General features: G+C 28.1%; 3 protein-coding genes across 3 annotated transcripts; 1 reads left to right on the forward strand and 2 right to left on the reverse strand.

Annotated features, from left to right (window-relative positions):
* Positions 1-4312: 4312 nt before the first annotated feature.
* Positions 4313-14921, forward strand: LOC114122429 (AN1-type zinc finger protein 6). The gene is made up of 6 exons (XM_027985083.2): positions 4313-4675; positions 6343-6399; positions 8671-8793; positions 12364-12690; positions 12763-12898; positions 13763-14921. Exons 4-6 carry the CDS (start codon positions 12433-12435, stop codon positions 13909-13911), a joined length of 543 nt encoding a protein of 180 aa, XP_027840884.1. The 5' UTR covers positions 4313-4675; positions 6343-6399; positions 8671-8793; positions 12364-12432; the 3' UTR covers positions 13912-14921.
* A 10-nt stretch (positions 14922-14931) lies between these two features.
* LOC114122428 (uncharacterized) lies at positions 14932-16630 on the reverse strand. Its single transcript, XM_027985082.2, has 3 exons — positions 15672-16630; positions 15354-15580; positions 14932-15120 (listed from the first exon to the last, which is right to left on the reverse strand). Exons 1-3 carry the CDS (start codon positions 16358-16360, stop codon positions 14951-14953), a joined length of 1086 nt encoding a protein of 361 aa, XP_027840883.2. The 5' UTR covers positions 16361-16630; the 3' UTR covers positions 14932-14950.
* Positions 16631-18164: 1534 nt separating this feature from the next.
* LOC114122441 (uncharacterized) lies at positions 18165-24312 on the reverse strand. The gene is made up of 8 exons (XM_027985103.2): positions 23929-24312; positions 23644-23844; positions 23380-23579; positions 23181-23292; positions 22877-23107; positions 22669-22801; positions 18643-19495; positions 18165-18578 (listed from the first exon to the last, which is right to left on the reverse strand). Exons 1-8 carry the CDS (start codon positions 23989-23991, stop codon positions 18362-18364), a joined length of 2010 nt encoding a protein of 669 aa, XP_027840904.2. The 5' UTR covers positions 23992-24312; the 3' UTR covers positions 18165-18361.
* Between the last annotated feature and the right edge of the window lie 341 nt (positions 24313-24653).

Raw genomic sequence — 24653 nt, forward strand, 5'->3', positions numbered from 1 at the left:
CAACTTATTATTTAGGTTCGCTAACCTATGATTTAAATCAATAGGTATATAAATTAAAAATTAAAAATTGTACATTACATAATACAAGTATAGATTTCCAAGGATAAGTTTAAATATAATTTATGATAAAATTTAATATTTCAATCAAATTAACACATTTGTAAAAATTATAGTTGGATAATAAACCCATTCGTACAATTAAATCAAAATACATTATTATCAAAAAATGAAGAAAAACGGTTTGTATTAAATTCAGATATGAGTTTATATGAAATTTTTAAAGCTAACAAAAATATAGGTAATTTTTGATAAAGGTTCAAAATAAATATCCAAGTTTAGTCAAAGAAGCATTAAAAGTATTCATTCCATTTTGCTTCTTAATGTTTGTGTGAAAATAATTTTTCTACAATTGGTAACTACAATAAATTTCATCAAGTATAAACTATGAGAATTAGCTTCACTAAGTCTATTAAACCAAAAATTGACAAAATAAACATCAAATCAACAGCTAAGACCAAGCCAATTTAAAAATGATAGAAAAAAAATAGGTAGGTATTTAGATTAAAATTTAATATTTGATAATACATTTTATACATAAGTACTTATAACAACAAATAAACTTGTTTTTAATTGAAAATTAATAGGTATAATATTTTATGTTTTTTATGTACTAACGTACAGTACTTCTAATATTGATTATCAATAATTATCTATGCGTATATATAAAAAATATATTCAGGGGTCACCACAATAAAAAGGTTGAGAAACACTGTTATGCACTATACAATTATATTATGTTAAAATAACTACCCGGTACCAGGTGGCTACCACAGAATAGAACAATATACTGTGTATCAAAAATAGTTGGCTAATAACTAGTAATGTACCTACTTGACTTTATATCAGAAAATGTACCTATATATTATATCACTAAGACACTGAAATATTACAATCTATATAAATCTATTTATGGTTCGTGTGCACAATGGACTAAATTATACAACTCTATTCAGGGGTTGAAGTTACAAATTGCAATAGGAATAAGTCCCTTCACAAAAAGGGTGTTATTCTAAAGGTAGGTTGGAGGGTCTTGAAATTAATCTAAATACTTTTACCTCCTTCATCCTTGCAAAATGGGTAATAATTAGTTATTTTCGACATTTTATAGTTTTAGATTTAGATATTTTACTAAGTAATACGAAGAAATTTTTTTTAGTTCACTCAAAATTATTGGCCGGTTGCCTCGAAATCCACGCAACACACTCCGTAGTATAATATTTTGTGTTGAGGTATAATTAACTACTAAGAAAACTATTATATGCAATGAAGGCTTAACGGAAACGTAATAAATTATTGTTTATATGATGTTGACATTAATATAAGAGTATTAATAATACAATTTTAGATAAAGAGATAACTTCTTACATCCTAATGATTTATTGGTAAACGGAAAAAAACCAGAAAAAAAGAAAACCACGAAAAAAAATTATGATTTGTATAATTTTTATTTTCCTATAACTATAGCTACTACCTACAACCTACTACAGATACAGATTTATAGATCAATAATTCAAGTGATCGGGTGTTGTACTGTTGTTAGATAATATACATATTTATACTTAGGTAATATAATATATTAATTATATTATATTTTGTGATACATATTATGTATCACAAAATTACTAAACAACAGATAAATTAATATAGAACATTAAATTTACCATTACAATTGTATAAAAGTATAATAATATATTTAAATTTATGTTTTTTTAATTAGATATTTTTGTTGATACCTAGGTACTTAATTAAATTGTATAAATAGAAAAATTTTAATAAAATTCTTGACTTAAAATTTTTAATTAAATGTATTTTATAGATATGTTTTTTATGATATTATTACAGTTGAATTTGGAGTACGTTAGTGTAATCAGTTACATTAGTTACGACATTTAACTTAAATTTTCTCAAAAGAGTTCAAATGTGTTTGTCCTTCTAATTTACTGAACTTTTGCTACATACACAGCTTTTGTAAAAGTAATTTCGTTTATTAGGTGGTTCTACTGTTCTAGTGATTCTACACCAATAAATTATAGAACAGTAACAAAACTTTTCCAACAAGAAATTGGTTTCTACTTTCAAAATACTGTAGAAGTATAAAATAATATTAGTAAAATGACTGAAATGAAAAAGAAAAAAATATTTTTATGTGGTTTTTTAAATTATTTAAATGCTTCTTTGAATATTTAGATACGTTGATACGTATTATATTTTTACAAATTTACAGCTACCTTACTCATTGTTTATGTCCATAATTAAAAAAAAAACCCGGTTCTTTGGAATTCTGTATAATGTAGTCAATCGAACTATAAAACAACACATCAACCCAATGGAGAATGTTGTACTATAAATTACCTACGGGCTACGGTGTCTACTGACTATATTATAGTGTATTGCATTTTTTACAGCCGTATAGATAATAAATTTTAAGTTTTCAAAGCTAATTGTGCATTCGAATATTTTAGGGCGTAAAACGGGGTTGACGGATATCATCGTCTGACTTCGGAAAAAAAGCTGAGCACAGAGCAATAATTATAAAAACAGAGTTATGTCTTCGTTCGACGGAGAAATGATCGTCATTCTACGACGAATTATTTATAACGCCCACGGGACAAGGGAACAACAACAAATACGTAGAAAAAAAAACAAAAATACTTAGAGCGCAAAATAGGAAAACAGAGTCGTAGGTAGGTATAAAACAACGCAATATTTTCCGTTTGTACGCAGATTCACGGGTCGTTTATCGTAAAAGAAGTTGCGGTTTTCGTGGTGACGAAATTTTTTACAAATCACGTTCATCTCGCAGGAGTGACGCGATCGTGACGATGACCGCCGAACACACACGGTCGTGTTTTATTTTTAAAAAACACCGAAGCCACCACCAAACGCGAATGCACGTCGACGGCCGCGGCGTAGTCGTCTAACCGCCACTGCGCATCGGCGCACGTTTCCGCAGTTCGCAGCCTGATGCGCGCCCTTGCCCTTCACACACACGAGCGCAAAATGCGAATCGGGATCGTGGTGACGTCACAACGTGCTAGTCCGGCAAAAAAAAAAAAAAACCGGACGAGATCAGCAGTTGTAAGTATCAGGAAAAGACAAAACTACACTGCAACGGTATAAGTGTGTGTGTGTGTGCACCGCGGAAACGATCTCGGCATATCTCGCTCGGGTTATATATGGCCACAATATGGGTATAGTACTACAACCGTCTACTACCACTACTACCATAATATTATTACAACAAAAACAACAACAAACGAACAAAGCCGTCGTGTGACGTCGCGAGTGGCGAGTAATGTGAACAATGATGTCACGCGTGCATAGTGTACATCACACATATATATATATATACATATATTGTATTATTATAAATATTTATAAATATTATCATATTTTTTTTTACGATAAATCGATACGTCGCGATTTGTGACCGTTGACATCAAGGTTTAATATGCTTGTATCGAGTTTGATATCAATAATCAATGGGCTTATTGGACGGGTAGTGTTTTTTTGCCATATCGACGGATATACCACGGTGGAAGCGAAAACGATATAAAAAATGCATTTTTCGACAAAAAAATCACGCACGCGTTTTAATTAGTTTTTCGATATTTCGTCACATAATCGACGTACCCATACGACTCTCCCCGTACGAGTAGAAAGTCGGGGGAAATCGTTTCCATATGTGGAGTGAGCGGTTTTTTGGGATATCGCGCGGCCCTCGAACAAACGATCGAGAAAATAATTAAACGCCTCGTTGGCAACGCGATTGTTTTCACACACGCGTGTGCGTCGACACAACGTGCACGATCAGCGTGAATAAAATGTAAAGGCCACGTCAGCAGCTAATCATCTCCTTCAAGGCGACTTCCCGTCCCGTTTATTTCTGGCCGTTTCGTTAATAGCCGTTGTCGTAACTCGTATGTGGTGTTCGGACTGCAGTTAACAATGGACAAAAAAAATTGTTTAGCGTTTAGTAATGTCGTTCTCCAGTTCTCCTACCAAAACGACACCGCCACCACACGTCCGCACGACCACACAACTACGGGTCGACAGCAGCTGCACACCTCGGCACCTCGCCGAATACGCGTACGGTCGGTCGTCGACGGCGGCACGGCCAGCGTTTTATTCCCCGTCCGCGGCCGCACTGGCGGACCGCTCACCACTCCCCACCCCGGAAAACGACGAGTCATCGCGCGTGTGCGCATGCCCGGACGAGCATCCTTCCATTGTGCGTACCGTGCAAGTCGTCGTCCCGTCCGCCGTTCGCCACCACTGATATCATACGCGTTTCTGATTTGTCGTCATTTCGCCCGACGAGTTCGACGAGTGTTGCGTGGCTCCGCGGTGATATATATATATGTATACATAGTTTTTTTCTCCGCTCCCCGTACGACGCTACACAGTGAGTGCTATACGTATCGCCGCGTTACTCTCCGCCGTGCGCACTCGCTCCGAACAGTCGTTTCGGCAGGCGTAATCCGTCGCAAGTGTCTCTTTTGTGTTTTTTTTTTAGAGTTTTTGTTTCCATCGTAAAATAAATTTACTCGGCGTCGAGTGAGAACAGTGCAAAAACGTTTTACGTCGGACGGACTTGGCGGACAGGACGATATCGGTGAGTACTGCTACGCGTACGCGCACGGCGCAGCGCTGGCGGACATATTTAATTTTTTCCTCTCCCGGGTGTCGTCGCCATTTTAACGTCGCGCACTCTTCCGCCGTTTCGATTTTCCGATCTGCGAGTCGCTTTTTTTTCCGTAGAAAATTCGACCGTTTTTGGTCGCCTATCCGACGGGGCTACGACGTTGATGACGGAGGAGGCGGTGGCGGCGGCGGCGGCGACGACGAGGCCAACTCGCTACGCCACACGTCCTTGACGGTCCACATAAATAAATCCATTGTCGCTTCACTCGTCATTGTTATTCGTCCTGCTCTGCCTACAGATTTTTATCGTAACGTCATATGTCTCGTCAGTGGTTTTCCCGTTTTTCGGTACTTTCTGAACCCGTCGGGAAAACTGAGGAAATTTCTCTTCCAGCTCCCCTCCCCCCCGCGCCGCCTCCGCCCCTTCACCGCGGCGGCCCACTCTTGGCTCTGCGGGTAGGTTGATGACGGTGTTGATGCTATGCAAATTAGGTTAAAAGCGCCCGATGGCTACGGACTGCGTAGTCACCGCCGTGTGTGTGTTGTCCGCTATTATCATCGCGGGCCATGGCGTCGAACCGTTTTTATTTTCGAGCCGTTGGCCGTCCGCAATGGACACCTGCAGCAATAATATAATATTGCTAAAATTATTACTATTACTAATATTAATCACAACTAGGAAGTGCGTTTCGACTGCCGCCGTGTGGGATAATATACTCAATTGGCTCGCGACTACTTCCTCTCAGAGCCGACGTCGCAATATTGCTTTGTTGTGTATATTTTAAGACGCGTCAAAGTCGCCTCAGGCCACGGCGTTTGTATACGTACGCGTCGTGTTCTGTTTACCCGTTTTTTTCGTTTTTTTTTTCGCGATTACGTTGTGGTGCTTTCTGTCGGACCCGATACCACGTCGGTGATAATAATATTTTCGAACGTTCGCGACGTACGGTCGTGCGGTGTAATCTAATTTCTCTCACTGACGACCATCGGGTCGTGTAATAGTCTTGAAATTTTTGTTTTCCAATCGATTATATCCCGTTTTAATGACCTCCGTGTGTGTGTGTATGTGTGTATGGCTAGTGACCAATGACAGATGGAAACAAAGATGATTAAACAAAGAACACACGTCGTGCCTATGCGTGTGTGGTAATCTCGTCGATTGCATAAAGGTTATTATGAACGTGCGCAATAAACGGTTATTGTTCCATACCGTGTCTAGAGTAAATTACACTGGCTTATCTCAAGTTTTTTGTTCGATGAAATTCGGTTTTTTATTTTTTTTCCGACAATAAACCTTTAGATCGGTCCAATCGATGTTTTATTCATTTAATTTAAGAGCTGTGCAAATTCTTGTGCTCCAAATACACAATTTCTACAGTATAATTTCAACGTATACGCTGGTGGTTGATACTTGTAATTAATAATAATATGTTAAAATATTATGCTCAGTGTAGGTATTGATATTGTGTGTATAGAATACATTATTCTAATCTTATGTTATCTCATTATTCACACCAAAACAATATTAGTTATGCATTTTTTTTTGTATATCTATGTCATTTAGGCCTTTCCTATCTAATTATTAAGTTTAAATAAAGAAATAAAATATGTTCAAAGGGCAATTTATTATTTTTTCAGATAATAATTCTTACTACGTCATCAGTGATATTTTGATTGATTTGAACTTTTAAGAGAGTAAGTATTAACAACATTTATCTACATTTAATGATTTTATATTATTATGAACTAAATATCTATGCATGCATGATATTTTTCATTTTTATTTGTAAATGCTATACATTCATCACGGAAATAATAATCCTGACTTATAGAATCAAATAGATTTGATTAATTATTGTTTTATTAATAGGGGGATATAGTAAGCAGTTTGTATTGAATGCCTTTTATTATTAATTTATATCATTTTTTGAAATAAATTAAAAAGTTAAATGCTGACTAAAGTTACTTTTTTTGAGTATAAAAAAAGACAATCATCTAAATCAGACAAATCCGCAAAGCACTATAGTTTTTCCTGTTAAGTCATTTTATAATATACCATATAAATTCCACCCCTCTATCACCCTAAATATGTATGTAACAGTATATCAGCACATGGTAAACTAATATATAAAATTGATGAAAAATTGGAAATTCAGCATAGATGAAGCATTTCTTAATGACATTATCGTGCATACCTACCACTAAGTTTTTCCTTTGAATATTAATGTTAACAATAAAAAGCTTAATAAATCACTGTTAAAAGTTATTGTATGATTGGTGTTGTAGTGTATTGGTTATTAGGTAGGTATATCTATCACTGTCCAGAAGATTGTTTATTTATATAATTATAGCCAATAATTGATTTTTAAATATATACTTAATTGTATATTAATGAAAATGTCTATATACTTTTTTTTTAAATTTACAACAGTATCATATTTTGGACAAAAGTATTTTATATCAGTATTTGTGGGTAGAGAATTGTATCAATCTAAAGAAATTTTAAATATGTGTTAATAGATACTATTTTAGACCAGTGATGTAACTATGTATTCTAAAGGCGGGAGGGTGTCTTAAAACTATAAAATCTATTAGGTAATTATAATAAGAAAAAGTTTAAAATATTTCATATTATAATGTTAAAATGAAACGTAAACTCCTTGGAAAATACTGCCAACTTTAGCTTAATACATTACCAAATTAAATATACAAATAATTTAAAAATGTAATTAAAAAAATTTGTTTTTGACATTTGATACCCTTTGTTGAAAGGATTAGTTTATTTAGTTTATTATTCCTTAGACATTTCTCACTATTGTAGTTTATTATTATGTTATGTGTTAGGTATGAGCATTATGTTTTAGTTTGTAATAATTTTATAAAATATTAATTATTATGTTGTCATTTGTTCCAATTTTTTAAAATTTATTTTTCATGTAAATTATTTTGCAAATAACTTAAAAATGATGTCATGGTTTTTAAATCATAAAATAGGTAAAGAAAGATAAAGTTTTGATCATATAATGAAGAACATTATATCAAGTCCTTGTTAATAACATACACCGCTGTGTACAAATCTTATATTCATATCTTAAGTAAGACAACTACTTTAAACAGTTTTGTTTTTAAAATCCATTTTATGGGTAAAATATTCTACGATAAATATTATTTTACATGTTCCTTAACTATACTTGCTTTGATTATTATTAAATATTTGAAATGACTAATTAATATGTAATAAAAATTGTATTATTATTTATACATTTAGTTAACTAATTTAACTATTAATATCCTATTAGTTTTTTTAGCATGTTTTGGTATTTTTCATTAGCAAATAAATTGCCATAAATAAATCTTATAATTCAATAAAAAAAATTAAATTCCAGTTCACTTAGAGGAAAAACCACATTTTACAGTTTATAATTTTAATCATTTGACAATTTGTTTAATTATTTTTATTAGAATTATTACTATTAAGCTTTATCATTTTTTTTCTTAAAAATTAATATCAATTATGAACATATTTTTGATAAACTATTTATGTTGGTTACATATTTCAAATCCCTAAACTAAGATTAAGTTTATTTTAAGCTTTGGATGGCAGTTGTATTAATTAAAATATAGAATTAGCCACGCAATTTTATTGATTTTAAATACAATTTGTTATGCTATTTTAACAACTTATATTTTTATAAAATCAGAACTCACGTAAGAGTTGAGGATTTCTTTAAGGATATACTTTATTTTAAACTTTTTATAATATTATTTATTATATAGACTTATAAAATGTGTTTGCTGTGAGGGCCAAGTAATAACTAATGGATAACCTAACTACCTAACATATTCTCATAACATTTGCTTTTGTTATTTATATGTATATCTAATTTATTTAATTTTCCAATACTTAAAATACTGTTATTTGTTGATACATGGCCAATACCTAACAATTTTTTTTATTTTTTTCAGATGTTCTTCATCAAAGAACCAATGTTTTCGTGACATTCATTTCAAAGTAATAATGCAATATTATTCGTCTGTTTCACAACCTGTGATAAATCAATCAGCAGTTACACTTGCGTGACGTTTAAGGTATTTCTTAACTGTTAACATTTTGTGTGATATAAATATTATGTAAATAAATATCAAAATCACCCAAGTTATATTATACTATATTTATGTAACTAAATATTCATATCTTATACCTAAGGCATTATTACTATGTGTGGCTAACTTTCAATTTATGTGAAAAAATATAAAATAACTAATCCAATAAGTATTGTAAATATAATTACATATTCTAAAATTTGTCACTATAGAATGTTTAGTAGCACCCATAATGGAAAGAGTAAAAGTACTAAACTCAGTTTATTTCCAAAAAAAATTAATCGGCTGTACTGTGTTTTAATTATTATTAATTATCAATACTATGTATATAATTCAATTTAACAATGCATTAAAATATTTGGTTTTTTTAAATTATGGATGTAGTGAAATGAATACTATTGATTGACCTTAAATTATGTAAAATGTAAACCGTTAATTTAATATTATGATTGTTTGAAATATAATATATAGTATGTTCAAAATATTTATAACCAGATAACGGTATTTAATTATTTACATATTTATTATATCATTTAAATTTAAATGCATAATTGTAGAAGTTGTACAATTTATGAACTGGTGGTTCCATTTAACTTAGAAATAGAAACATAAATAATTATTATTTGTTTATACACTATCACCCATTAAAAGAGCAACGGACTCCATCGCAGTGTTGCTTGTAGTTATTTAATTGTTTACTTTTGGGTAGTGAACTCATTTTTCAAGTATATCACCGTCCGATTTTCTAATTTTTTCTAATTTTCATACAGATAAACCATTTGATTTGAATTTATTTTAGTAACTTTGTTCAATTAATTTTCCAAAATCAATTAGTTAATTATCTGATATTTTTTAGTATTATTTTTAAGTAATTAAATGATTAGGTAATCGATCTAGGTGTTGTCCAATAGGACACAAATTAACAATTCATTGTTAATAATTAACAGTCGTGTCTTTCTAGCATTGTTTAAATAGAGATATTCAGTATTTTAATAAAAATATTATTAAATTGGCGAGAGAAAAGCCGGAGACTATCTCCCCTGGTTTTGAATTATTAATCCCTTTATTAGTTATTTTAACAAATAGTTACGAATTTATTATTATTTTTTTCCTATTAATATATTTAGTTTATAATGTCTAGGTTTTTTTTATTGATTGTCAACATTTTGTATAAACATTTCGTCTTATCTAGAATGAACAAAAGTCGTATACTATATTTACTATAATTTTGGAATTACCTGAGTATTAATGATTCAAACTAATAAATCCATGTCCCTATGTATATATCAAGATTCGTGTTGATAAAAACTTAATTATTATGAATTTATAGCGATTGTTAATTATAATTTTTAGAAAAAAAAATCAAAAACATATTAAAGTTTGGTATTGCATACTTTTTTCCGCAAATTCAAATCTGTTTTCAGAATTCCTATTGCTTCATTAAATTATCATTACATTAAAAATAGAATAAATACTTATCTAAATTGTCATATTCTTTGTGTGTTAGACAAAGACAGAAAATAACCACTTTCAATCCTCATTAATGTATTGTATTACCTAGTTGGACGCTTCACTTTGTAAACATGATTTTATTATATAAAATATAATAAAATACGTAATAAAAATGTGTAATACGTTTCTCTAGAATTTGTTATCTTTATCTTCACGTAATCTTCACGTGAGCACCGTATTAATTTATGTTAAGTTGGAGTACTGTATTATAAATTGAATAGGTATTTTAAGACTAATCATATAATCGTTTAGCTTCAATTTTAAAATAAGTTTTTTCTTGATTTCTTATCAAAAATAAAATTTTATAGGGAATAATATAATGTATAAAGTAAAATAATTTACATATTCATTGTGGTCAGTGTTAAAATTTTCAAAACAGTGGCTTTTTTCTTTCTTCCTCTACATTTTATACTATGTTGGTTAAATGTAACGGATAAATACTTTTTTAACTATTAACCTAACCTCTATGGGGAACAAATTTAATTTTAGTTTTAGAAACATATTTGTGTAAATGAAGTATTTGGGTAAAAACTAAAAGTATACTAACACCCACGCCGTTAATCGATTTTAATGATATCCCTGAATGAATATTTTATAAGTACAGTCGGTAGCGTATTTTAAGTTCTACCGATGGGGGGTGGGGGGAGCAATTAAGAAATATAATTTACCTCAAATTATTGTCAGACTCATTATACATACAAAAGTAAATTTTCAATAATAGATTTATTTTTTGTCCCATTATATTTTTCCTATATATAGTATATTGATGTATAAATTACATTTGGTAAATAGATTAGTTTTTTTTCATGTATAATTTAATTGTTATTAATTTTACACTAATGTTGAGATCGATCCAATGCGAGAAAAAATTATTTAAAAAATATTAAAAAGTATTTTTTATCCAATGATTTCATATAATATAATACATCCAATACTAGATTCTAAAGAAGTTTATTATTTCTGACTAAATTACTATGATATTTACCATTGAGCTTGTGTAATTGTGTAAGTAAATAATTAATTTTTCTGGCATCCCTTTTAGAACACATTAAAATTATAAAACTTTAAAAGTATTGTCTGAATTTCTTTTCTTACTGATTCTTTGCCATTTCATATAATTGTCATCTTTCTTTCTAAATGTTGCAACTTGATGATATTTTAAAAATAATTTATGTATAACACACATTTAAAAATCCAGTTAAATGTCATTAAAGTATTATTTTAAATAAATAACATACCTATTGGTTGTTGGTAAATCAGACGTTGAACTGGTCCTTAACATGTTTTTATTATTCTTGAAATGCTAGGTTCAACTAACTGAGTATATTTTGTTTGCTATAAAATAGTTAAGTAATATAGCTAGGTTTTGTGATATTCAAATAAATCATTGTTAAAATTAACTTAACACAAGCAAGCCAATACAGTAATTTATCATTCTTTATTTTAAATTTGAATTTGACTAGTTGTATGATAATAGGGAATATATATCTTCTCATGTTAGAGTTATTAGTTAGTCAAATTAAAATTAAAATAATCAGCGATTTATGATGAAATTGTCTTTGTATATTTTTAACTTTATTTAATCTATTCTCAAATTAATTAAATATAAATATTATTTAAAATTTAAAAAATTTAATTATCACTACAATTTACATAAATTATGTTAGTGTAGCTAATATTATATTTATTCAAGTGCCCATTAATCATTAATATGTATTTTCATTAAGTAATTAAAGTAATGTTTTTGAATGTTTTATTTTATTTACCCTTATTTACAAGTTTTAAACAATATTTGGAACTAGTTTTTATAAAATCATATTTAATTACTAATAAAATTATATTATTTAAAATATGCTATTGTTATTTTTCTTTCATTTAATGTAAGGTACCTTTACTAGTAGTAAATTCTTAAAAATTTTAATTGAAAAATATATATTCCTTGGTGATTTTTAGAGTTATCAAATTAGTGCAGAGCAGTATAATTAATAATTATTTACTTAGTAACTAATGTTTATATTTTTATTATTTTTTTTTTTTATGCAGATAAATTCTGTTGGCTATCAAAAGCCGTTCAGATTATCAATAAACGGTAAAAAACAATTTCTTAATACAATGGAGCGAGAATCCAATTCCATGCAGGCTTTGTGTCGTGGTGGATGTGGCTTCTATGGTAACCCATCCACAGATGGTCTTTGCTCTTTGTGCTATAAAGAAGCACTGAAAAAGAAACAGACACCACCACAAACAGCTCCATCGCCACCTTCAGTCTCCGCTCAGAGTATGATGGAGACTGCTATACCTACCATACCAGTGCTGCAGATTCCACCTGTATCCGCCTCTCCAATTTTGCCCACAGACTCAAAAAAAGATGTAAATAATAATTATTTTAATAGTAGTATTTGTAGATTTGTAATGTATGTTTATTATTTTTTATTTTTAAAGATGGACAATGGTTTGGCATGCAGTTCTAATGACAGCAGTCTTATGGACGATGGTAAAAAAGATGACGATGATGATAAAGACAAGTCTAAAAAGAAAAACCGATGTGCCATGTGCCGCAAAAAAGTCGGTCTTACAGGTAGAGATATAGCTTAAGTTCAATTTATTACATTCTGATCATTCTGATATACGAAGCATAATATAATATATAATATATAAATATATATTATATAAGTATTGGATTTTTTGTTTCAGTGAATATATTATAATTGGTCTGAAAACTATGAGTTAAAAAAAGTGGGGGTTGGTGAACAAAGAAAGCAGGGGGCAAAGCCCCTTAAAATAATATATAGTATGCATCATGTCATAAAATTAAATCTTCGGTGTGGCGGCAGATAAGTAGATTATTAGGTGCAACAGGTTTAAAGTTTGAATAAAAATATATTATATTTTATCCAATGAAAACTTGCCGATACCTGATAAAAAATCTGATCTTTTGCCCATTCTTATATGACTTCCTGCCACTGTGGAATTGGTCATAGTGACTGGGTATTATATGAATATGTGCATAATCAACATGTTTTTTTTTGCTTTGCTTGACAAATTTTTCTGGAGAAAAACCCATGTATCAGAAAGTTTCTCTTTAAACAAAACAATTAATTTGTTTATATTTTTTGTATATCATGATTTTTTCAAACTACCTATTGAGAATAAGAAAAATAACAATGTATCAAATTAATTTGTTTTAATAAAAATGGCATATAGTGCATTCTAGTATATACTGTAGATTCGGTTTATCCTGATGTATACATAATTAATTAATCTCAGTACTCAAAGTACTCCACCTAATATGATCTATTTAACCAAATTTCAAATGTTTAAAAAATATATAAATTTCATCTTTTAGCTTATAATCATAGTTGACAATTAGTTGTTTATTAGAATGTTTTTTAAATTAAAATACCAAACAATTTATTATATTGTTCAACTTTTTATTTTTTAGGTTTTGAATGCCGTTGTGGTGGCTTGTTTTGCGGCATCCATAGATACTCTGACAAGCACAATTGTTCATTTGACTACAGGGAGCTAGGAGCACAAGAAATCAGGCGCAATAATCCAGTAGTTGTTGGAGAAAAAATTCAGAAGATTTAATGCATGAATAATGATTGAATTTAACACTTATAAGCGCATGAGAATAATGAATGTACCAATATAATACAATATATGCATCTATATATATATATATATTTAAAATATAAATAAACTTCCACTGTAGTTTTATAACAACATAAAGTGTACATTCTTAACTAAAAGTATAGTAATTTTATTTTTCTAATGCTGATTTTTGAAGCCTTACCTGTTTTCAAAATCACAATTGACACATTTTTTTCCATTTGTCAAAGGAGGAGAACATTACAAATTTTTATTAACACTTTCGAAGAGCGTAGTCGCTGTGCAATAGATAAATGTATATAAATCAATGTTTTTTTCTTTTTATTTTCGTGGATTTAGTTGGTTAGTTTTATGAAAAATTTATATCCTTTAAACATTGTAAGATTTTTTTTTCACTTGTTAATTTTTTTTTTTTTTTTGCTTCCCATAGTTTTCCAGAATTGTTGTAAGTCGTGCTCATCATGTTTTTATATATAGTTGGTTATTAGCTATTTTAGAAATGATTTTATGTTCTTATTCATTATCTTTAATTATAAAAAATAAAACAAAATATTAATCGTTTTTAAAAAAAAAAACTAATTTAGTTGGAACCACTTAAGTATGGAATTATTTTCGATTTACTTATTATTATTATGATTATTATTATTATTATTATTATTATTATATAAAATATATTTACGCGAACTATATTATATTTTTCTCTGTAATTTAGATGATGATGTTCTGTAAATTAAGGAGATTTTTGAGCAAAATAATCTTGTGTAAATATATTTACAAGACATGTTTAGATAGTACACAAAGATTTTTAAGCTATGTAAATAAAGTAATGGATTGAGTGTTGAGATATATTATCCTCTTTACTTTCTGTAATATTATGCTTTTATTAATATTTTTATGTTCAATGATTTAAATACATCATATAATATCAATGTATGAAAAATTAAAAGGAAAAAAAAGAGAAAAATAGATCAGCAATGGTTATGACATAATATTGTGCTGTTTTTATTTATTTTTTATTCTATTGTATCAGATACATAAATCCCAATAACATGTATTTCATTGTATTAAGACATTTTCTATTTGGACGTTGAAATACAAAACAATGAATGGTTAACAAATTATTTTTATAGTTCCTGGAACTTCTTATTGATAGGTGGCTACTTAGGAAAAAAATCAACGAGAGAAATCCTTAGAAAAATAAAATTTAATATTAAAACATTAGTTCATACATAATATTTAAGAGACCATGTTTTTTAAGAAACATTTTAACTTTTGGAATCTGACAACTTGTTTAATTTTTACTTTCATAAATTAGTACTAAATATGTTAAAATGAATTTTTTCATAAACTAATGATTATAATTCATTAATTTATTGATCTATTCAATTTAACAATATTTAAATTAAAAACGTAATAGCTACCTTTTTCAGAACGTTCTACTTTAATGTCTTTGGATTTAATGTGTGGCTTAATATCCAGAAGCTGATCCGTTAAGCTTCTGCCATCATCATCATCTTTTCCAAAAATAGGCCATTCTCTATCAGTACAAATTAACCCTCTTTGTTCCAATAGTGTACTTAAATGTTCCAAAACATATGCTCCATCAACAGACAACTCTGAAGTTAAACTACCGGATGTTTTACAATCTCTGGAAAAGCCATACATATATTTTTAATAAAATTCATTAATATTGATTATACTGTTATACTTAATGAATTTAATAGAATATATGTCTTCACCTAGGATTGTTATCTGTAATTTGTTCGAGAGAATCTTCATCCAAACTATTAATCTCGACTCTGGGAGACTCCAAGCAAATGTTCCGCATTTCTTGTGCCTTCTCTGTGTAATAATCAGCAAGCTTATACAGCTTATCTAACAAACCGATGTATTGAGGCGAACTTAGAGCCTGGTCTTGACTAATGTCGCTTAGATTAGTATCCAAGCACTTTGATATATAATTTAAAATGTCTTTGTGATACTCTAAATTAGCTTTGGATATTTCCAAAATACTTTGTTCTAATTGAATACCAGAGTTTGATGACACTGAAAGGTTATCTACTTCGCTAGGCGACATTTTTAATAAATTACAAATGTATCTCATTAATTCTATATTAATCCAATTGTTATTGTTTGATTTACTCTTTTTTTGTTTTTTATCCCTCACATATTCCTCTAACACTTTTAGTGTACTATTATAAAATGAATTTGGAAGTCCTACATAGTTAATACTTTCTTTTGATAGGTCTCTGATTGTATCACTTTTACTGTTCACTGATTTTAAATCACTAATAGATGCTTGGTTTGTATAGATTTCTTCAAACAAACGACGTTTCTTCTTTTTAATCCAGTTTAACATTTCATTTATGTTCTCCAATGGCCGCTGTAGAGGAGATTCATTTTTCTTGTTCCCTTTGTATTGTTGCATAAATTGTTTTTGACATGTACAAGATGGACCTACAATACAATTTTTCAACAAAGAGAATATTGAATAAATATCATGGTTACATTTTAGATATTATATATAATCAACAATATGTTCAGATTCCAAAAGTTAAAGAAATTATTTTATTTTTTAATACGTCATACAGTATTTTAGTATCATAAAAATTTAGCTTAAATACTTATTTCTTCAAAATTTGAATAAACTTGGTAACCAGATACAATATTTTTGTAATATTAAGTGTACATCGCCTATGTAAAAACAAAAATAATATGAAAATGAAACTTCAATAATTATATGCATGACATCAATATATCATAAATTGAAATTGAAATATTCTAATATTTCAGAATTATTTTGGGCATCTCTTAGATAATAATAATATTAATCCAAAAATGATAGTTATGCAAAGTTCTCTTACCAGAAAATTTTTAACATTAAATTTATTATTATTAGCCTATTATAATAATTTGTACTACCTAATTAAAATCAAAGATTTACGTAAACACTCATATTAATAGAAAATATATCCGTAACAGAGAAACTAACACAATTGGAAATTAACCTCAAAGTAACAAAATTCAAACTTTTTTCTTTAAATTTTAATCTTAAGTTGAATTATTGTACATAGAAGTACTTATATCTTCGATCAAAATTATCTAGTAAAAATCTAATGAAAAATAATTCATTATTTTATGAAGTATAACAGATTTTAAAAGTGTGTGATACCTGTGGACTGGACAACTGCTTCATCTACCATCTTGTATATGAAATTATGAACAAGTTCTTATTTCACACAATTATATATTTTAAAAATGTATAGTGAAACCAAGAATAGTTCAAAATATTTTTTTTCAAACACTTGAATTATTATGTGATGTGTTACATTAAAACTTGTTTAAAAAAAAACTATTCTCATTGTCAAAAAAATGGATTGAATTTCTTGTTTCACTAATGTCTTTAGTACAATAGTATAAAAAATATATACATAAGGTAGAATAACAACAAAAATAATCAATAATATAATTATCATTCTGGAATTGAAAATTCAATAATTTATTGTGTAAAGTGGATAACTTTAACATGTGCAAGATAAGTAATTAGTAATTACAACATTGAATAACCAGATCAGTGAGGATATGTTGATTAAAAAAAAAAATCCTTGTAAATAATATGTGCAGAAACATAATATCAATACTATTTATCATAGAATTGAATTCACTTTCAAAATAAATTGACATAGTTTTTGTATTTTATGTTCCTTTAAATATCTGTATATTTACAGTAATTATTACAAACTTTTGATATCATAATGTTACAACCTGTTAAATGCACAAAAAATTTTAAAGTGACAAACATTAACTTAAATAAACTTATAGTTAATTATTTAATATAATAATAATAGTAATAACATTATACAGCAATTTTAATATTATTATATTGACATTACATTACAAATTATTTAACTTAAAATATTTGTTTATAGCATCGCTAAATCCAAGATATTTCATTTTCGTGGATAGAAGGCCATAAGTAATTATATATACTCACTATAATATATATGATAATTTAATTAAAAAATTAGAGAAGAATAAAATTAAGAAAAATCTCCTGAATGACAGCCACACATTATTATGTAAAGCAAAATAGTATAATATTATAAACATTTAATTCATTGTTTAGAGTTATCACCTAAAAAATTATAATTTTCAAATAAATATAATAATTTTAGGCAAGTAGGTACAACTAAGTAAAATTGTCATTTGAATAAGTAAAATTTTAAAACATATAAGAATAAAATTAAATCTGTATAGTTAATAATATAATTAATTAAAAATGTTTGTGATAACATAAACATAATTACTATTGATTGGCTTAGTATGCTTAGCACTAAACCACAAGTGAATACTATTAAATTGATAAAATATATAGAAATAATTACCTCTAATTTTTTTCAATCTATCAATAATTTATATATAATATGTTTCACCTATCATATGATTTACACGGGTGTATATCTAACAGTTGATCAGTTAAACTTCTATCATCATCATCATTATCATCATCATCATTAATTTGTTTGAACATAGGCCATTCTTTGTCAGAATTAATAATCCCCCTTTTTTGTAACAATTTATTTAAATTTGCTAATATATATTCTTCATCAACTGATGAGTCTGAAGATAAATTGACAGAACAATTTCTAAAAACAAAAATTTAACAATTATTGATTTCAATGTAATAATAAACAAATTATTTAAACTCACTTTTTAATAGTATTAGTATCATTATTGTAATCTTTTTCATTTAAAATCTGAGAAGATTCATTACAGATATTTTTCATTTCATGAGTTTTTTCTAAATAATAATCTGTTAATTGTTGAAGTCTATTTAATAAATTTATATTTTGGGGTGAATTAAACACCGTGTCTTGATTTATATCAGAAATATCTAAATTCAAGCATTTTGATATACAGTTTAACATTTTGCAGTAATATTGAGTATCTTTTTCTGAACACTGTAAAATACTTTCCTCCAATTTAACACTTGAACAAGACGAAATCGATAAATTATCTACATCGGAAGGTGACATTTTTAATAATATATTTATGTATCCCATAAGATTTTCATTTATTGACAAATGGTTTTTGGAATCAAGGCATTCAATTTTTTTCTTTGATACCTGTTCTTTTAGCACATCAAGTTGGCTATTGTAAAACGAATCTGGAAGTTGAGCATAATTTACAGGAATTTCCTCTCGTAAATCATCACCAGCACAACATCTTTTGGGTATAGATGTATTTTTAGAAATTGTAGAAATTGTCTTCATTTTTTTGACATCAGCACCATTTTTTACACTAGTGCCAGCAGTTATCTCTTTTACCAGAAGTTGTTTTTTATTTTTTATTCGTTGCAATGTATTATTTATATTTTGTAAAGGTTTTCCAGAAGTAAATTTTTCTTTATAATTCAACTTAGTATTTGGTTGTTGAATTTTCTTTTTGCTTATGTTTTCAAAATGAATAGTTTTCTTTGTAGGTTGTTCATAATTTGTACTGGTTGATGTGGATGATGATATACATATAGATGTGGACGTATTTGAATCATTTAGTCTTATTTCTAAAACATAAAAATTCAATAAAATATTTTAATATTTTAACTTTGAAACAAAATTTTAAATTATTTAAGGGGAACTGCTATTCTGTATAGTTAGGTGAAGAGAGTACCTTATATTTAGGCAGGTTATTGTAATGGATATATTACATTTGAAGTTAATACATTTATACTAAGTTAAGTAAATGGATAATGGGTAGGCACATTTCTATTAATAGTTTATCATCAATAGCATTTCAGATAATTAGTTATTGTCAAAAACTTACTTTTCTGAGTTAGACCAACCAAAATATAAGCTAGGCGATTGAGAGAATTATAAAATGACACTCTAGATTCTAGAACACAGCTTTTGAGATGTATTATCTATACCGTTTGCTAACATTGTATAAAGAAACTCATACCAAGGTTTATCTATTGTACGAGACAGAAATGGATTATTTTTCATACAACTACCTAAGATATTAAAATGTCTATGAAAAGCTTTGATTCCATTAGTTGAACTTGATTATTCATCATTTAGTGTTCCAGCTCACAGGAATGGGTTGATGTTTGAATTAGGTAAATTAAATAATGCAAAAACATAATCTAATATAGTCCATCAGGTAGAATAATTAAAGTTATTAAATTTGAAATGTATCTTCTTTTGATGTTAAATACGAGTATATAGCAAAATAAGTTAAATTCTCGAGATATATACCTTCTTTGAATAATTTTTTTATATTTAAGAGTAAGTGTAATGTACATTATAACCAATAAACAGGAAAGAAGACCTTGAAAAAAGAATAAATTATATATTTTTCTAATAATAAGTTACTAATTTAAATAGATAGTTAAGAATATATGTAGATACATATTAAATTCTTTCCCATGTTAAAGTATGTATATCTTCTAAAAACAAAATACTGTAAGTAGGTAAAAATAATTTTTTATAAATCCAGCGCCACGGTCGTGGCGCAAGCTAAGTAAAAAAAATAAAAGCGGCGGCACGACAGTGTATATTATCTCGAAGCAGGAGTTTCACATTAAAACCGTGTAAATTTCGGTGTTTTTTGTCAGATGAGATAATTAATTATCTACTGAATCAATTTATACCTAGTAAATTGCAAAACATGAGGAAAATCATGCAGATGATCCTTTTGTAAAAATCATAAAAATCGTACTGTTAGAAATTAAGTTATCAAAGGAAACGTGAAACATTTTTAATGAAAAATTATATTGAAATCTGGAATCACGGCGGCCGCTTCTCGCGTTGTCGTGCCGACCGGAAATAAACACTAATATATGATATGTTAAATAAACATTAATATAATTATATATTAATTATATTATTTATTATTTAGGTATAAATGATAAAAATTGGTGATATCAAAACAAAAACCCTCCGTCTAACTCCGTGTAAAAATTAGCTAAGTAAAAAAAAAGAAAAAAAAATCAAAAAAAAAATCATTGTATAACCAAAACTTTTTTCGCTCATATAGAATTTATAAAACCAGTAATTTCAAAGCACTATAAAGATGTGATATCATAAATAAATGCTAAGTAAACTGAATTTAAGTATATTTAGTCTGTTTCGATAATTTATTTACTTGGCGAGGAATTTTTTACTTCATACGATACAATGATACAATATAAGAACCGTGGCGCTGGATGAATAATTAGACAATAAGACATTATAAATTAAAAAATATACAGTTAACATTTCTATACTAATCAAAATAATACTCTACAACCAATAATAACACTTTACACTGTATACTCTATATTAATACTAAAAATTTCCTCGCCAAGTAAATAAATTATCGAAACAGACTAAATATACTTAAATTCAGTTTACTTAGCATTTATTTATGATATCACATCTTTATAGTGCTTTGAAATTACTGGTTTTATAAATTCTATATGAAGCGAAAAAAGTTTTGGTTATACAATGATTTTTTTTTTGATTTTTTTCTTCTTTTTTTTACTTAGCTAATTTTTACACGGAGTTAGACGGAGGGTTTTTGTTTTGATTTGAATGATAAATACCAGGATATGCAGCTAAAAGTTACTAGGGAACAATTTTTTGAAAACTAAAACCTAGCAAGGTGTAATTTACACTTTTTTTATGGACATTATTAATCTAAAAAAACATGAAAATAATAAATTCAACTACAGCACGACACAAATGTACAAACAGCTATGGTTAAAAGCTATATGTGTGTATGTACTATATTTTGACATTTAAACATTTAACGATGTTCAATACTAGACAACAATTATTATATCGATAAGATAGACTATATGTCATATTTTAGATTATAGAATATAGAGTAAAGACCAGCGGTTCTCAAAAGGGGCGCCTGCTTTGGAACCGTGTTATTTTATCATAACAATAAAAATATTTGTATAAATAAATACTATAAATTTGTTATTTATTAATTCATGGGAGTCTCAATTTATTATTTTTATTTTTAGGGTGACTTTAACTAAAAAAAGTTTGGGAACCACTGGTATAGATGATAAACTTTAAAAATGTATGATGTAATTTGGAAATATAGGACGTGCCAAATAAAAAAGGCTCGCGGGCTGCCAGTTGACTACTCCTTGATATATAATTAAGTAATTAAGAGGATGTCAAACCCCCATGTGTTGTCTCTGTCTTACACACGTATGACAGAACATTTTTCATTCACCAGTTATAAGTATGTAGTTAGTTTTGATACTAGAGTAAATTGACTTAATATTTAATTTAAAGGTAAAATTATTGTTTAGGGTCCTATGTTATTATTTTTAAGTAAGTTAGAAACTTTTTGAAACTGCATTTTAAAATGATTATAACTTACTTAAAAATAATAATATCAATAAAAGGCTACATGGGAGCTATAGATAATAATCTTACGATACCTTAATATAATATAATAGGTCAATTCACTCTAATATCAAAACTAACAGCATACTTTTGAAACTGGTGAACAAAAATTTGCTATATTGTACGTGTGTAAGACGGAGACAACACATGCGGGTACGACATCCCCTTAACTTTTGCCAAAAGGGAAAAATATTTTGCATACCTACTATATATTATAACCAAAATAAATGATTAACTAATAATTATATAATATTTTGTGTATAAACAAGTTCTAGATTTTAAACAGGAAATTTTAAAATGTGTAAACTATGTAGTAAGCTATATTACTCACCAGTTATCTGTTTTTTAATTTCATTTAACTTAGTTCTTCTATTTGATATTTGTTTTTTTCTATTAATTTCTTTTGGTTGAGTTTTTTCTTCAGACTCTGAGGGTACATTATTTTGACATGTCATAGGTACTTCCTTAAAATAATTAAACATAATGTATATTTAAGTATATTTTAGAATATATGGCATATAATATAATATATCACATACTTTCAACTTGTTAGATGGAAATAATTTGTTTCTTATGTTAAGTTCTTCAGCAGATAATTTATTTAGTTCTAAAACTAATGTTTTGTAGGTTTTCAAATCGGTTTCTAACTTTGAAAATTTAGAAATGTCTTTTTCATTTTCTTTATTTTCATCACATGTTGTTGGTTCGTGTAATTTTTTTATTTGATTTTCTTTAGAACTAACAACCATTGACCAAGGTTTTGAAGATTTCTTAACAAAATAATTGTAATTAGTAAATTTATAACAAAAAAATTGAAATTAAATAATTAGTTTTTTTTATTACTTTATTACAATTAAGATTCATAATATTTGATTCATTTAAAGTTACTTGACTTGGAATTAGGAAACATTCATTATGTTCTTTGATATTACGTTTGTGAGTATTATCATTATTACTGTAATCATTTAAAACAATTTAATAGTAAATAATTACTATTTACTTAAAACTAAAATAATGTTATATGTTTAAATTCGGTATTTACACATTTTGTACACTTGTTATTAGTTTGGACCGTATTTTTTCAACAGTCTTATTGAAATGTGTTCTTCTATCTCTCATATCTTTGTCCATCTGTTGTTCTTCTTGGATCCGTTGTTGTCGTTTTTCTGCTTCAGCACCCCTTGATATTGCTTTACAACGGTCTATCAATCGTTTCTCAGCCAATACTACACTTGGATCGTGCTAAACATTGTATAATAAAATAAGAAACTAATTCATCCGAATTTGTAGTTAATTACTATCTTACTTGAGTTGATGCAACATTGTAACCATTGCCAACATCTTGTATTAAATAATTAAAATCACTTTTTAACTTCTTCAATGCTAGAGATTTAAATTTATGTTCTGTTGTATTTCTTGCTGTCTCACGTTGTTCTAACTGAATTTCGACAGCTTCATGGACACGATCGCGTATTGTTTTAGCTAATGCTTTAGATTGGTCTCTAACCTGTCATTTATTATTCCGTATACACTTATCGTTTAGTAAGTACTAACATTGACTTTATAATATGATTATCGAGTATATATTTACCTGAGCTAGTCGAATTTTTCTTCTTCTTTCCCAGTCTGCACGTTGCACACTATTAATGTCCATTGTTCAATAATCGAACTTACAACATGTACATTACCAATAAAAATAAAGATAAGATGAATTGATGTACAAGTAACGATTAACGACTACAATATAACAAGATACTATAATGTTAATATTTATTACAAGAAGTTAATTTTAAACTTTTTTTTGGAAAAACGGTTGTGTAACAAAAATAATATTTATTACCCAATCGGTTCGTATTCAAGTTTAATTTTTCCAATTTCCACGATCAACACCGATCTGTTGATCGGTTATAAGCAGTGCAGTTTAAAATTTTTAATGATTAGATAGTGGAACTTCTGTAACTGGAATACGAGTGGAAAGTAGTTGACTAAAGGTAGGCGACTATTTTTCGGATGACTGTCGGCTAGTGATAAGAAACCTCGTATACTTGGTTGCGTTCCAATGTATAACAGGCGCTAAACGTTTATATTACAGTCACGGTTCTTTTTTAAACTAAATAGACAACTGAAATTTCAAATTAGTATTAGATTCTGAACGAAGTGATGAGTATATTGATTTTACAATGATGTGTATTTTCTTTGTCTCTGTACACTGTACACTTTACAGCATAACTTGTCGAAATAATGGTTCAATTTCAAATTTCAGGGGGGTAGATTTGAAGGCAAAGTGAATGCATAATAGAGGTCAAAAGTAAGAAT

Source organism: Aphis gossypii, chromosome 3 (genome assembly GCF_020184175.1).
Source record: "Aphis gossypii isolate Hap1 chromosome 3, ASM2018417v2, whole genome shotgun sequence".
Lineage (NCBI taxonomy): Eukaryota > Metazoa > Arthropoda > Insecta > Hemiptera > Aphididae > Aphis > Aphis gossypii.